The sequence below is a fragment of the Lethenteron reissneri genome, chromosome 45 (genome assembly GCF_015708825.2).
Source record: "Lethenteron reissneri isolate LAM-NWPU_2019-01 chromosome 45, ASM1570882v1, whole genome shotgun sequence".
Lineage (NCBI taxonomy): Eukaryota > Metazoa > Chordata > Hyperoartia > Petromyzontiformes > Petromyzontidae > Lethenteron > Lethenteron reissneri.
In genome coordinates, this window is record NC_083823.1 from 6565430 (window position 1) to 6582209 (window position 16780).

Below are 16780 nucleotides of genomic sequence, written 5' to 3' on the forward strand. Positions count from 1 at the left end.
AATTGAACCACGACTCAAGTCTTTGCGTGAGTCTAGAGGTCCCCTTTGTGAGTCACCATTGGGCGTGCTGAGGCCATCGACTCGTTCCACCCGGGAACCCAGTTCAATCACGGGCAGCGGCTGAAACCCTCAATTCAAACTCAGGATCTCGGCGTTGCCAGCACATCGTCTCTCCGACCTCTTGAGCCAACCCCAGCCTCCTCAAATACTCACGGCTGATAACCGGAGCCTGCACCGCACCTCGTTGCGACCAAAGGCGATGACGCCATCGCATTTGCGCAGATTTGCCAGCCGAAGCCTCTACCCCCCCACCCCTTCGCCTTTTCTGACTTTGGGAGCTGGGTTATCCGGGACGTGTCTCGACCTTAAGACACGCGCCGTCTACATCGCAATGAACGTCAAGGGATCCTGTGACGTCATTCCAAAGAGTAGGCAAGCCACGCGTGGCCAGCAACACGCTTTTAAAGTTTTGCCAATTAAAATAAAAACTCGGAAATTACTTAATTTGAAAATAAACCTAAAACTATTTGAAACTATATACCAGTTAAGGCCCATTGAACTCTATAGCTCTTTTTCAGAAGTGACCGGGCCACATATGATAGTGCAACAAAGTGGCTGATATGGAAATTTATAGCAGCCAAATACTCTTAAACGCATGTTTCTAAATGTGGAGGAAAACACCAGAGGACCACGCGACCAGGGGGAGAACGTGCAAATATGCGTCAGGGTCGGGATCCAACCCACGATATCCTGTATACCAGGCGAGGTGGTTAACATCTCGCCACCGTGGCACCCAACAGCAACATCATCTCCCCCTACTGCCAGAAAAATGCCCACTCCCCAGGCCGGCTCTGTGTTCCACATTGTACCACACAGGGACAGCTGCCATCCCGGGAAGGGGAGGGACGACGACCCTCGGAGGGGGGCAGGAAAAAAAACCCTACTGCGCTTTGAGATGTTTGTTACGGGTGCAGGATAAATGCAACTCGTTGTTATGGTTGTTGTCTGGTTGTGTCCGGTCACACCTGCTTCTCCTTGGGCAGAAGTTTTTGCGGCAGCCCCAGCTCAAGGATCTCGTTTTTCTTCTCCGAGTTGAATCCGGCGACGCACACACCTGACGGACGGACAGACAAGACGTGTCTTGGCCTACGCAAACACACAGAGGGGCCGTGTCCCCCCTGCGTGGAAAGCACGCGGATTCATTATTTAGTTCTAATAACACATTCCTGCGGAGGGAGCTGGTAGGAACGTTGGGTTGCTCGGTCAATGGCCAGGGTCAACGGCGGCGTGGTGTATTCCGCAAATATGCCCGACTGTGAGGGCGGGCACAAGCCGGCGTGAGTAGGTTAAACATTGAATTTTATAAGGGCACCACGGGGTGACCAGACCCTCCCCACCCAGCCCCACCCCCCACCCAGCCCCACCCAGCCCCTCCCCACCCAGCCCCTCCCCACCCTCCCCACCCAGCCCCTCCCCACCCAGCATCACCCTCCCCACCCAGCCCCTCCCCCACCCTCCCCTCCCCACCCAGCCCCTCCCTCCCTACCCAGCCCCTCCCTTCACGACGGACTGACACAATAATCCCCCGTGGGCTGGTGTAACCAGGAGGTTCCTACCAGTATCATTATAAAGAACACTTGCTGTACGCAGGCAAGACTCCCCGAGTCTCCACGCTTTTTCAAGAGGCTCGTGCTAAGTGTTGGCGGTAGCGGGCGACGACCGTTATACGTTTTCCAAACGTGGCAAGTTTTGCCCGTCACGTTGACAACACAGACGAGGGTTGTGGCGTTGAACGGAGGCGGTCAGGTGGACGGAGCGAAAGAGAAGTGACGAAGTTCTAGAGCATGTTCAGGAGAAGAGCTGATTGGAACGATCCAGGCAAGATGACAGATGTGCATTGGGCACATTCTCAGAGGTGATGGAGGAAGTTTTCTGTAAGGTTGTGGGTAAAGCGGCCAACAGGCCCATCCCGTCCTCGAAGCTCCCAGTCTCCACCCTCCCTCTCTGTGCCTCCCTCGCCCTGCGCCCAGTCTCGCGCTCTCACTCCTGTTTCTCTTCTTGCTCCCCTTCACTGGAACCAACTCCCCCCACTGCAACACACAGAGCGATCATCTTAACTCTCATCATCTTCCATTCCTCCCTTAAAACAACCCCCAGATCTTCTCCCTCGCCGATCCAACTGCTACTCCCTGCCCCGGCCTCCCAGCTATGACCAGGCCTACCCCAAACCCTATTACTACCCCAACCCCTATCACTACCCCAACCCCTATCACTACCCTTATCACTACCCCAACCCCTATCACTACCCCAACCCCTATCACTACTCCAACCCCTATCACTACCCCAACCCCTATCACTACCCAAACCCCTATCACTACCCCTATCACCACCCCAACCCCTATCACTACCCAACCCCTATCACTACCCCAAACCCTATCACTACCCCAACCCTATCACTACCCCAACCCCTATCACTACCCCAACCCCAATCACTACCCCAACCCCTATCACTACCCCAATCACTACTCCTACCCAAACACTCCCACCTGTCCTCCTTACTGTCACCATACCTCCGCCACTTTTAATAACCCCACTCTTTACATTTACTACGGGAATCGAATGTACAATTTGGATAATTATTGTAAAGCGCCTTGGACAAAGGCGCTTTATTAATCAAGACGAATATGTATGTATGTAGAACTTCTTTCGCACCATACGTAGCCAACCGTGCTAATCGGAGGTGCGGGGGAAGAATAAACAAAAAAAAATAGAGGGAACGTGAATTAATGGGGAGAAATGTCGTCGCACACTCTCCTTCACATCATTAGCACGGTTGGCTCTATACGGTGCGAAAGAAGTTTAACGCAAAAAACCCAAAGATAAAGATCCCCCGTATAGCCTTAACAGACTGTTGGGGCAAGTGCTGTTAGCGAGCACCTACACATACACATGTACGCGGTCCCCCATCGTCGTCGCGTCGGACTCACTGTTGTCGTCCACCCACTCTATGGTCCTCGTGGGCTCCTGCAGATCGAACATGTGCAGCTCCTTGTAGCTGTGGGGACACGAGCACGCGGCGCAAACGCAGAGGTCACGGCCGGCGCGAGAGGTCGCGAGCGACTGCATTGCAGCCGTAGCCCTTTGCTCGGCTCGCTCTCCACCTCGCGCAATGCTCGTCGTCGAGTCCCGAGCCTGCGGGTTTCACGACCGCTTGAAATCCACAGGCTCGGTCGGTCAATCGATCCGAAGTTCGTAACGCGCTCCATGTTCAGCGAAGAGCTCAAGATGGGAGCGCGCGGATGGCACCGGACATTTTTAAACTAAACGCGAGTAGGAGGAGCACATCATCATCATCATCACGGTCCATGGGCAGATAGCTCGTAGGTGTCAACTGCACATTTTGTAATGTGTTCCCACTTTCCTGTCTTGTGCACAACATGCTCAAGTAGTGCAACATCTTTCTGGCACCAATCTCGTGTCGTCATCAAGCCATTCTCTGTTAGGTCTGCACTTGTGCAGGTGCTGGGTGGATCGTTAACATCGCAGCATCGCGAGAGACGGCTACGGCTTGAGAAGATCATCCAGCAGCGGATTGACCGTGGCTGATTGTTATTATTGTTGTTGCTAACACGCAGTGGGGTTGTATAGGGATATGATTAATATGCAATGGGAGTTCACAGAGGCGTGGTTTTTAACGTGCAATAATGTCATTGAGAGGCGAATGGTTGACATGAAGTATAATTTCATAGATATAGGACCGGGGTATAATTTCTCATGGAACATTTTACGGGGCTTCCAAAGCACCAACCTCCAACTCCCCTGGACCCATATAGACCCCCCCCCACCCTCCACCAACGACAAAATAAAAATTAAATTTTCCGGAGTTCAGCCCTGGACAGCTCCGGCTGCAATGAAACCTTGGACAACAGGATAACAATGTCGACATACAATTGAATTATATACGCCCAGCTGTGTCCATACACAATCACGGTAAGTTCAATAGTATGCTCTTATATCAGCGCACAACTTTATCTATCTGTGATGAACGCTGCACTTTCCGTCGTTTTCATGCTGGGGGCGCTGCAAACCCACGCGCTCCCTGCATGAACGATGGAGGCGCAGGGACAGACGTTCGATCACGTTGGAATCGATCTGCAGACGGCGGTCTTCTCGCACGGCCAGCAGCTCCGTGTCGCCTTATCTCGATCCCCGCAATTCCAAACGGGTGAAAGTCCGCATCGAATCGAACCCCCAGCAAGGCTATCGACTTAACGACGAGAGAAAATTCACATGAAATCTCGTTTTCAATTAAGTCTTCCAGATGTAAAATGACATAAGCTTTTAATGAAGAAATAAAATTATCTAATTCTAAACACAATACAATTCAAAGATGTTTCATTTTAAAACTTCAAAACGGAGCATCGGGTGCTCGCGTGAATGCGTCGTTGGTGTGCAATTTGTTTTGTGACTTTCCTGGCCGAAGGTCGTAAATGTATAAAAAATAATTGCATAGTATAGCCCCCTAATAAGGAAAAGGATTTGTCCAAATTCACTAAAAATGAGACATCTGGACACACACACACCAACCGAATTATCAGACGCACCCGCAACATTTGCTTTAAACACGCAGCGGTAAAAGATGCGTTTTGCCATCCAGACAATACGATATTCATCCGGTCATTCAAACACTGCATCGCGACTCTGCACAAATACAAAATACAACACAGGGTTGGGCGGTTAGTACCCACACAGGTTGAGCCCGTACCAGCGTTTAAGACAGTTGGGATATTGCGACTTTCTCGCCCACCGTGCAAGGGCTACGGTGGGTCCGACTTTTGTTGAGCAGTGGCCCAAACAAGCGACATCGGGTGGCGCCCTCTGGCGAGAGAGAGAGCCGCAAGGGAGCATGACCGTGGCACGCGAGACACATCCAGCGTGGAGGGAGATGGAGCGATGGAATCAGCTAGCGTGCAAGCTGCCAAGCGGTCTGTCACATCGCAGGATTGCGAGAGACGGTGGCGACAGTTCCGGGGGAAATCTTTATCCAGACGTCAACGCTTTCGTCAATAACGCGACTTCAAAAGGAAACGATAGGAGACGTTTCAGGCAACGGGCCCTCTCCTTCAAAGCACGCAGGCGAATCTACCTCTCTGGCATCTGTGCTGTGAAAGGCCATCGCGCGAAACGTGTTTAGTGAATTACACTATGTAACACAATTTTTGTTCCTGGGTAGTGTTATTTCGTAATTGCTTATGCCTAAAAAGTATAGAAAATGGTTATTTTTCACCACAAACTTTGCTTTTGTGACCAGGACAGTGATATTTTGAAATTTACCTATTTTCAATGAGAAAACGGGCGAATTTGTGTCTTTATACAAAGTAATACAAAAATGACTACAGAAGATTTATAAGTGACTAGTTTTTCAACATTTATGATTATACTGTAAATGACTTTCACGAATCAGCCCACAAATGTAGTCTCACATCATGTTCTCGTTCTTCTGTCCTTGGTAGCGATGTTCAAAGTCGAGTAAATCCTGATAGAAGCGCTCGCCTTGCTCCTCCGAGTACGCTCCCATGTTTTTCTTGAATTTATCAAGATGAGCATCAAGGATATGGACTTTGAGGAACATCCTACAGCCCATTGTGCCGTAGTTCTTCAGAGTCTCAATCAGCTCCATAGTTTTAGACATTGCGATTGCCCAGGAAGCCACGAACCACTGCGACAAAGCTGTTCCAAGCCGCTTTCTCCTTACCAGTGAGCTTCTTGGGGAATTCATTGCACTCCAGGATCTTCTTTGTCTGTGGTCCGACAAAGACACCGGCTTTGACCTTTGCCTCAGACAACTTAGGGTAGAAGTCTTGAAGGTACTTGAAGGCTGCCGACTCATTATCTATCTACAGCTCTGACAAATTTTTTCATAAGGCCCAATTTGATGTGCAGTGGTGGCATCAGCACCTTCCAGGGGTCCACCAGTGGCTCCCCCATTGACGTTGTTCCTCCCCACAGAGAACTCAGTCTGCTGTGGCCAGTCCCGCCTGTGGTAGTGCGCCTTGGTGTCTCAAAATGTAGTAATTTTTGTATTATTTTAGTATAAATACATGTTAGTTGTGATTATTGTTGTTTTTCTGACTTTTATGTGAACGAAAAGACACAAATTCGCCCGTTTTCTCATTGAAAATAGGAAATTTTCTAAATATCACTGTCCTCGTCACTAAAGCAAAGTTTGTGGGGAATAATAGCCATTTTCTGTACGTTTGAGGCATAAGCAATTAGGAAACAACACTTACTACCCAGGAACAAAAAATAATAATTGCTACACAGTGTTATCATGGTGTACCACTGCCAACGCAGCAGCAACATCACCAAATAATGCTTTATCCAGAAGTGTCTGTCGGTAAAATGATTTATGATAATGAATATGACCAAGATGAATGGTGGTGGTGGTGATGATGAGTATGAATGTTTGAATTTAGACGATGTGTTGATGATGACAGGTAAGGAAGGCAACGAGGGTGGCGACTAAGAAGACGACACTTGCTGATGCCAATGACGGTGAAGATGACGTTACTCACACTACAATTATAACAATGGGAACTAAGACAGCTATCGCTGCTACTGCTGGTGCATGCTGATGGAGAGGACAATATTGCTGATGATTATATTGCTGCTGCTGATACTGCTGCTGATGATTATATTGCTGCTGCTGATGTTAATGCTGCTGCTGTTAATTCTGATGTTGCTGCTGCCGATGATGATGCTGCAGCTGATGATAATGCTGACGTTGCCGCTGATGATGCTGATGTTGATGTTGCCGCTGACGATGATGCTGCCGCTGATGATGATGCTGATGTTGCCGCTGATGATGATGCTGATGTTGCCGCTGATGATGATGCTGATGTTGCCGCTGCCGATGATGATGATGCTGATGTTGCCGCTGATGATGATGCTGATGTTGCCGCTGCCGATGATGATGATGCTGATGTTGCCGCTGATGATGCTGCCGCTGATGATGATGCTGATGTTGCCGCTGATGGTGATGTTGCTGCTGATGATGTTGCCGCTGATGATGATGCTGATGTTGCCGCTGATAGTGATGTTGCCGCTGATGCTGATGTTGCCGCTGATGATGATGCTGATGTTGCTGCCGCTGACGATGTCGCGGTTTTCCTTACGCGAGGATGGACTCCAGCAGCCACGCGTCCGCCTCCATGGCGACACGTGGGCGCCTCCACTTCCGGCTTCCGGCTTCACACCGGAACACGTGGAGGGGGTGGGGGGGGCTTACCCATGACGTCACTGCGCTTACTTGCAATGCCCTTGGTTTTAAACAACGATTCGGATACGGTAATTGCATTTGAAATGTACACTTTTATCGCTCTATATGTTTTTTTTGCTAAAGCTGAGGGGCCGTCCATAAATGACGTCACGCACCTGGGGGGGGGGGGGGGTCAGACATTTGTGACGATGTGTGACTAGGGGGGGGGGGTTGAGAAATGTGACGTCACATCAAAATGCGCAACTTTAAATAAATATAGACAACACGTTCTACTTAATTAAATAGACTTTTTAATAAATGTTTTCTCCTACATCAGAGTGCAGCGCCACATTAAATACGCACTACAATGACAATAGTTTAAAGCGATTTGAAGCATGTTTTATTTTGGGGGGGGGGCAGAGCTTTGTGACGTCATATTTGAGGGGGTGGGGTAAAAAATCGTCCAAAATCGCGTGACGTCATTTATGGACGGCCCCTTATCTCACCGTTCTGATGTGTCCGAATGCTATGGAAATCTGCATGAATACGCACGTCACGTAGGATGGATGGGTTATGCAGAATGTGTGAACGATCCCTAATACCGGTGGAAATGATTATTGTTTGTTTCCCAGCGCTAGACGTTTGAAAGTTGAGTTTCTGCCTTTGGGGCCGTCCATAAATGACGTCACGCGATTTTGGACGATTTTTGACCCCCCCCCCCCTCGTCACACAAAAACTCAGACCCCCCCCTCTCAAATATGACGTCACAAAGCTCTGCCCCCCCCCCCCAAAACCATATTTCTATTTTAAAAATAAAACATGCTTCAGAAAACATTTATTCAAAAGTCTATTGAATTAAGTAGAACGTGTTGTCTATATTTATTTAAAGTTGCGCATTTTGATTTGACGTCACATTTCTCTTTGTCGTAATTGTATATTCAGTGACTTACAATGTTTAGAACGCTGTAATATCTGATTGTTGATAACACCCATATGTATATGATCACAATCATACGTGCTCTCGATATCACATGTGTATTGTTATGCTCCACAATGTGTAATTATATTAATATTTACTCTTTTTTGTGTTGTAATTTTTGAAAATAGTTTGTGTGTTTTTTTCTATTCAAACACCGGCAGTCAGTCGACTAAAAGATTTGGGGGTGGGGGTTTTTCGACCATACTTCACCACTCTGGTCACTGCGGGTTGCTAAAGGCCTGGCAGTAGAGCCTTGTGAGGCACAGAATCACGAGGAAATTAACTTGATTACACTTAAATTTCGATTTAAAGCTTTCGTGACTGCAGGGATTCATCTTCTTGGTTCTTTCGGTAAAGTCACGTAGAAGGGAAGTAATAAAATAATAAAAATAAAACATAATAAAACAATTCTCACGACGTTTCGGCCACAACGCAAGCAGCCGTCCTCAGGTGAAAACTAGGTCTGTCGAGGCGACAGCGTCTGAGTGAGAATTATTTCATTATGTTTTATTTTTATTATTTTATAACTTCCCTTCGACGTGCCTTTACCGAAAGAACCAAGAAGTTGATTATACTTCCCTCTGCCTCCCACCACATAATCCCGCAGCAGCCTATAGCACCTATGACATGCGTGTGGTGGTTGCCAATCTGAGCATTGGCCAGGCTGAACTCCGCTTAGCTTCCGAGATCTGATAAGATAAGTTTGCATTCCGGGTGATTTAATCATTGGCTCAATGGGCAATTATCTGGTTTAAAATCTCATCTGTATACCTCATGGCGACATTAATTCTTTATTCAATTTGGTAATTATGAATGCGACGTTCATAAGTTGCAGTGTGCTATGGCAGAATGTGATTTACGCCATTATATTAATTTCATATTTAAAATGTTAAAGAAATGTATTATCACCACCACCATCATCATAAGCAGCAGCAGCTGTGATCGATCCACTGCTGGAGGCAAAGCCGTAGCCATGGTGTCAACATTTGGGGGGGGACCAAATCTTCCAGGGGGGTGTGAGGGTCCCCCCCCAGAATAAATTATCTAAATTTGAAAACGAATTTCCTGCCATTCCCTGCCTAAAATATAAAAAAAATTCACTTACACATACGATTGAGTTTTCATAATTATTTTTACAATAGTGTATTGCTCTATTTCGATTTAAAGCTTTCGTGACTGCAGGGATTAATCTTCTTGGTTATTTTGGTAAAGTCACGTAGAAGGGAAATAATAAAATAATAAAAATAACGCAAGCAGCCGTCCTCAGGTAAGGACGGTTGCTTGCGTTGTGGCCGAAACGTCGTGAGAATTATTTTATTATGTTTTATTTTTATTATTTTATTATTTCCATTCTACGTGACTTTACCGAAAGAACCAAGAAGATGAATCCCTGCAGTCACGAAAGCTTTAAATCGAAAAAAAGCAAGCCGTTTTTAATTTATTATGTTTAATTTGTATTATTTTACTATTTCCTTTCTACGTGACTTTACCGAAAGAACCAAGAAGATGAATCCCTGCAGTCACGAAAGCTTTAAATCGAAAAAAAAGCAAGCCGTTATTTATGTTTAATTTGTATTATTTTACTATTTCCCTTCTACGTGACTTTACCGAAAGAACCAAGAAGATGAATCCCTGCAGTCACGAAAGCTTTAAATCGAACAAAAAGCAAGCCGTTTTTATTTTATCATGTAAAATTTGTATTATTCTACTATTTCCCTTCTACGTGACTTTACCGAAAGAACCAAGAAGATGAATCCCTGCAGTCACGAAAGCTTTAAATCGACAAAAAGCAAGCCGTTGCCATTCGTCGCATTCTCGCGATGCCACAGTGCACCCCACCCCGCGTGGCTTCTCCGCACGAGCCGGTGATGTCCCCCCGACGTCTGCACACGCGACGTCCATTCATACAAATCGTGCGCCTTATCGTTATTGTATGAATGCCTCTTCCGTGTGCTCGAGTGCTCTTGCTAAATCGATATCGTGTCTGCTCCATAACACGAGAATTCACTGATAAAACATGAAAAACCAATAAAAAAAACAACGGGATTGATGTTTGCACGTGTCTGTTATACGCGGCTCGCGGCCAACTCGGCCGTCTCATTATTTCAGATGAGTCGGGAGGTTATTGCCAATCGTATACGAGATAATTAATAATCGCGCTACTAATTGCCCGCACCTGTCTTGCGGTGCGCATTGCTGCTCCCGAAATGAACACCGGGAGGATGAAGGGAATTGTGTGGGGGTTGTTTTTGTAAAATCCTTTATATTAAGTTCACTTGCTTGCTTGCTTAGGACTGTGCAAATCTTTCGGTCGTTTTTTAACCCACTTCCCGTGATCCAATCGAGCTGACATTTTCCACACATACTTGTTGTGCGTGACAATTAATGTTCGTGAACATTTTTTTCCAAAATTTTACACTTTTTAGGACAAAAAAAATTATATTTAATTACCAATTGCTTAATGGTGCCATGCAATCATCTGACCCATAGGTGGCAGCCATCTCAAGCCAGAGGACGAGAGGACTCTAGCCGCCACGCATATAAAGGATGTATAGTGAAAAACTTTGTTTTTACGGGTTATACTTGTTATTTATTTGAAAAACTCTAGTTGAAGAACTCCAGTTTTGGTTTGCACCAAACAATTTCAATGCTGTTGGCCTTTGAGTACAACCGTAGTAAGGTTCGAACCCGGTATCGTCCCACCAGCCAGACAGATGGTTGAATTGGAATGTTGAGTTCAAATCCTGATTTGGGGGGGGGGGGCGGGGGGGAGGAGTTCGCTCAGCCCATCACTCCTGGTCCGATAAAATTAGTACCACTTTGTAAGGAAGTCAACGGTGGTTTTGTCCTATATATACACTTTCGCCCTGGCCATAGAAATGTGGAGTTTTCACCACTGCCTCTGGGCTGTAAACGTTTGATCAGCACCAAACAATTTAATTTTCGAGACTATCAATGGAGTCGCAGCCAAAGGAGAGAATTCGACTGAGAAGGGGCACAACCACAGCGGAGATGGAGCGACGAAATCGGATCGTGTGGAGGTGCAACAAGGTGGTCCAGATGTCTTGTGATAACCCCCCCTCCCCTCATTTCATTCTATAACTTAATATATTTTAAAGTAAGGTTTAGTTAAAACAGAAATTAATACTGTCATGTAGATAGGTTATTTGAACCTATTTACACAACTTTACCGAAAGACCCAAAGAATATGAATTCCTGCAGTCACGAAAGCTTTAAGTCAAGAAATTAATAAGCAGAGGAAAAAAATGTCAGGGGTCAATTAATTCGTGATAACAGGACATCTGGACCACCCCGCACACGATCTACGTGCTGTATATATAGATTTATATTTAAGAGAAAGCGACGTCTCCTTGTCGAGAACGCGAGTCGCGCCGCTCTGCAGGATTTCCGAATGGATTCATCGTTTCGTGACGTTTCAATCCCACACAATGGGGACACAATTGGGGGGGGGGGGGGGTTATGACGACATTAACAATTGAGGGGGGGGCTTAGCTGTTCGTGTGTGGTGGTGGGGGGGAAAGGTACATTAACGTTTAATTGACTTTCCCATCCGCAGCACAAACACTCGTGGCAAAATCATTATAAATTGTTTTTATTTTATTGTTTAATTCGTTTTTTTTCTTCTTCATATTCCAGCAAGGCGCGCCGAGCCCAATAGCCCGTTCATTACATTAAGCACATCCCTCGCCCGGGTTAATCTATCAACTACTCAAACACAATCAGACATGACCAATGAGATTCTATTTGTGCATTAGCCTTTTCGCAACGTATTAAAGTGCTCGCGAAATCAAATCTTCCATATTGATTGCACATTTGCTAAACACAATTTGAAGAAATCGGATTATTCCGAAATGCACTCTGCCGAGAGGCAGTTAACGCCGACAAAAATCCATAATAATTAACAAGCGTCGGCGCCCCGCGGGCGAAGCCTTTCCGCGTGATTATGGCTCCAAATCATGATTACCGATGTGTTTGGGAGGATGAACAATTTGTTTACACTTTGCTAATGCGAATTAGCCCATTGTATTGAATGTTAAATGCACCGACTCGCCTCCTCGTAATTCCACGTGGGGGAATGGATCGAGCAATAATTACGCGCTTGGCTTTTTGGGCCTACGAGCTTTACACCACGTGGCTGTGACGATATTTATTTATATTTTAAAAACTAGTGGAAATCTTTAGAGAAGCTGCTTGCGGGTCAATTGAGCCCTTCGTGTTGTAAACAGACGGCGCCAGAATTCATGTGGCTGTGTGGCGAGATGTTATTTCCCTCGCCTGGTGTACATGAGGTAGTTGGGTTCGGTCCTGACCCTGAAATGTGGAGTTTGCGAGTTTTTCCACTTGGTCGCGTGGACTTTTCTCCGGATCTTCCCTCCGCATTTAGAAAACATGCGTTCCGTGTATTTGGCTGCAATAAATTGCCACGTGACAAGCCACATCGTTGAGCTATCATTTGTGTTGACCAGGTCGCTTCTGAAAAAGAGCTACATAGCTCAGTGAGGCCTTACCTGTTAAAATAAAGTAAAAATGTTTAAATGTGTTTTTTGTTCGAGAGTAGATTTATCTCCGAATTGCTTCTACGAGTTGAGACTGTGTCAAAATCGTCCGCGAGGTTGCGCATATGCGTCGTAAAAAAAAAGGTAGCGGCGCAGCCCTGCAATGTTCTTGCTCGCGCAACTGCTAACGGAAGAGCCTGCACTCGAGGGGAGTTCTGAAGCTTCACGTCTCGAGGTGAGTTCGCGTGGCACAGAGGTGTGCTTCACACAGGACCGCAGCAGCACGACGACCAGTCCTTTGTAGTGATCCATGGGCTTGTGAAAGACCCAACGCGGAAGATTCCCGAGTTTTGAGCTTCCACGAAGCTCATGGTCCACCCTAAACCGCATCCGCACAAACCATGGCAGATGTTAGCTACGTCACCTGGTATACAGGAGGTCGTGGGTTCGATCCTGACCCTGCTGTATATTTGGAGTTTGCTTGTTCTCCCCGTGATCGCGTGGATTTTCTAAAGTTAGGGCAATTTTCACTGGCAGGGTCATACAATATGAGCAAAAGAGTTTTGCCGACTGCCTCGTGTGCAGCTGGGGCGCCACGGTGGCAAGATGTTAACTACCTCGCCTGGTATACAGAAGGTCATGAGTTCGATCCCAACCCTGATGTTTATACATTTGGAGTTTGCATGTTCTTCCCGTGATCGCGTGACGTTTTCTCCGGGTCCTCTGGGGTTTCCCTTCGCATTTATAAACACGCGTTAAAGTATTTTGCTGCTATAAATATCCACGTGATAAGCCACTTCATTGGACTGTCATTTGTGGCCAGGTCGCTTCTGAAAAAGAGCTACACAGCTCAATGGGAATTACCTGGTAAAATAAAAATATTTGTTTTAGATGATGAAACTTTATGCACAAATTGAAAATTAAAACTCTCCCGTAGTGTGCGACTGTGGTGATCCAGAACAGACCGATAAATGTGTAATGTAGCTCTCAGATATACCGTCTTGTTCAGTTATATGTATAGTATATTTATTATAAATAAAGTCCGCCGACCCACCGATAACTTAACGAGTAACCGCGAGTGACTATATACACTTGGGTAACTTAGATAACTCTATTCTGAGACAACATGACTCTAACCTTCCAAGACTGCAAGGTGCCCACTCCAGGGTGATGAAGACGACCTCTAAGGTGATGACGGCGACGGCAATCCCTCCACAACAGCAGCCCCGAGCCCCGGTTCGCGCCGGCTTTTATCCCCCTCACGACCCGGCCACACCCATATTCCCGAACCCTCTCTCACCGTACCTGGCCCTGTCTGTCTCTGCCCTTATTACAATTTACGACCGTCAGCAGGTCCCGTGCTTCCCCTCACGCGACCCTGTCAAAGCTTGTCTCGTCAATCATTATTAGCGACCACTTAGGACCCACATTACCCTCACGTGACCCTGTCTTTTCCCGTTGCGGTAATTAGTAGCCATGGCCACGGGGAGCCGTACTGTCCCTACATCGCCCCGTACTGCCCTTACAAACGTATAACAACGCAATGCCCGATCCACAAATACGAAGGAGACATCCATCACAGTGATACGCTCCGCTCCTCCTAACGCGGTTATCTGGGCTTGACCACCTGAATGTTAAATCGTAGTCGTTGCTTTGCATCTACATCAGCCGTACGAAAGACGAAAATGGGCTTCCTCGTTCATTTGAATGATCTCGACAGGGTATTTTGGCCAACTCTTCAACGCCGTCCTAGACGTTTTGGCTGGGGTGGGGAGTGCGCACAATTTACCCCACCACAACCCTAAACCGCATCCGCACAATCTTAGTCGTATCTCCTCTCTAACCTCCACAGGGTGTCCCATAAGTCTGGAATCATAGGGAAAAAAAAATACAAAAAGCATAATAATAACGTTTTTTATTCACAGAACGTGCTCAACGTGTCCACCATTGTTCCCGACACACAACTCCAGACGAGATACCCGGTCAGCAAGCACACGGTAAATGGTATCAGGGGTAACGGTGTTACATGCGTGAGTAATGCGCTGCCGCAAATGTTCAACTCTGAATTTTCTCTGCGTTGACCAGCGCCTGCGGGTGACCCCAGAGATAAGAACCCAGCAGTGTGGGATCGGGGCTTCTCGCTGGCCATTCCACAGGCCCTTGACGTCCTATCCAATGACCGGGGAAATATTAATTCGTTACTTCACCCCTATGATTCTAGACTTATGGGACACACCGTATAGTCTTTTCCCCACTATTCTGCACAGGCCGCACAAGCAATGGCAGCACCAGATGCGGATACCTGATGATGGAGGTGCGTCTTATGATCCGATGTATTTATTGGTGATGCTGCTGCGTTGGCAGCGGTGCACACACACAAATAACAACAACAGCAACTCATCACATTCGTCAACAACACTGCGACCTTAGATGGAAACATTTACAATAGTAGACGTTTTGGGAAATGGCCCTTATTTACAGGACACATAGGGCTGCAAAACTTGTAGAGTAGAATGATCTATATGTGCTACGAAGAAGGGCTATTGCCAGAAACGTCGATTATATATGTTGTTTCCCCTTTAAAGGCTGGAAGTTTTATTGACGAGCGTGCTGTGTGTGGTTTTTTATAACGTATCTTACAATCCGAAGAATGTGGTCACAAAGAGGCGAACTCCCTCCACGTGGTGGTTGACGACACAAAAGGCCTTGCCACGTGGCCGATGTTTGTACCCCGAGAGATAAGGGGCCGTCCATAAATGACGTCACGCGATTTTGGACGATTTTTGACCCCCCCCCCCCTCGTCACACGGCGTCACAAAAAGTCAGGCCCCCCCCTCAAATATGACGTTATAAAGCTTTGCCCCTCCCCCCCCCCCCCAAAATAAAACATGCTTCAAGTCGCTTTAAACTATTGTCATTGTAGTGCGTATTTAATGTGGCGCTGCACTTTGATGTTGTAGGAGAAAACATTTATTAAAAAAGTCAATTTAATTAAGTAGAACGTGTTGTCTATATTTATTAAAAGTTGCGCATTTTGATGTGACGTCACATTCCTCACCCCCCCCCCACCCCTCGTCACACATCGTCACTAATGTCTGACCCCCACCCCCTCCTAGGTACGTGACGTCATTTATTGACGGCCCCTAAAACAAACACAAACAAATCTCCTGCGGTGTTCAGTCACACTCCACATCGCGACGCCGAGTCCAAACCGGAGCCAGCCAGCAGTTGGACAACCTCGGTTGCGTGCAACTGGATCGCGTACGTGCGGACGTCTCCGCAACCAGTCGCGAGCAGTTGCACGCAACCCGATCGCTTTGCAGCGAGACGCTGCGTGCTTCTCAAGTGCGAGTTTTTCAAGTGTTTCACAATTTTAATTAAACTTATGTTCGTTTTCATTAAAGTACATTTGAAGCTGTCAAAAGAAATCGTTACAAAAACAACTGCACCACGCGATGTGAGAAATCGACAATTCTGCGGCGCCCACAGACGGGAATTATGGTGAAATAATAAATCCTCTGCAGCGCAAGTCGCCTCCGGCAGAGTATTTATACAAATATATAAATAAATACCGATCATAGCACAATTACAAAATCAAGTTACGGAGACATTAAACGGACACGGGCCGGAGTGTAAACGGGCCAGGGTGACAGGAATGTGCATCCACTCGGCAATTTGCCTGCACCGTTGATTCATTCGCTCACGCGTGGACCCGGCCTGATAACGTGGAAGGGGGTCGTACATTTAAAAACAACACAAGAAAATTACTACGATAATGAGCTAAGAATGTCTGTCTGTGTGTAACGCGTGTGACGTCACTCGACATCGAACAGCCCCCCTCATTAATAATAATTAGCGGGTGACGTCACTGCACATGGGGGGAGGGGGCGAAGCGCCTCCTTCCCCCTCCTCGGCGTCCACTCACAACCCTCACTACAAAGGCAGAACCCTCACGTCGTCACGTGATCTCCGTCACGCTGTTGAGACATCGAAGTAAAAAGGACGTCACGATGAACAAGGGATTAT

At 46.9% G+C, this 16780-nt stretch overlaps 1 protein-coding gene across 1 annotated transcript in view; it reads right to left on the reverse strand.

The window, feature by feature from the left end:
- WDR73 (WD repeat domain 73) overlaps positions 1 to 16780 on the reverse strand; it is a 66617-nt gene that overhangs the window by 7262 nt on the left and 42575 nt on the right. The window contains exons 3-5 of the mRNA XM_061570237.1: positions 7176 to 7283; positions 2988 to 3055; positions 1026 to 1114 (exon numbers count right to left, since the gene is read on the reverse strand). Coding sequence (XP_061426221.1) covers positions 1026 to 1114; positions 2988 to 3055; positions 7176 to 7283 — 265 coding nt within the window. The remainder of the gene's footprint in view (positions 1 to 1025; positions 1115 to 2987; positions 3056 to 7175; positions 7284 to 16780) is intronic.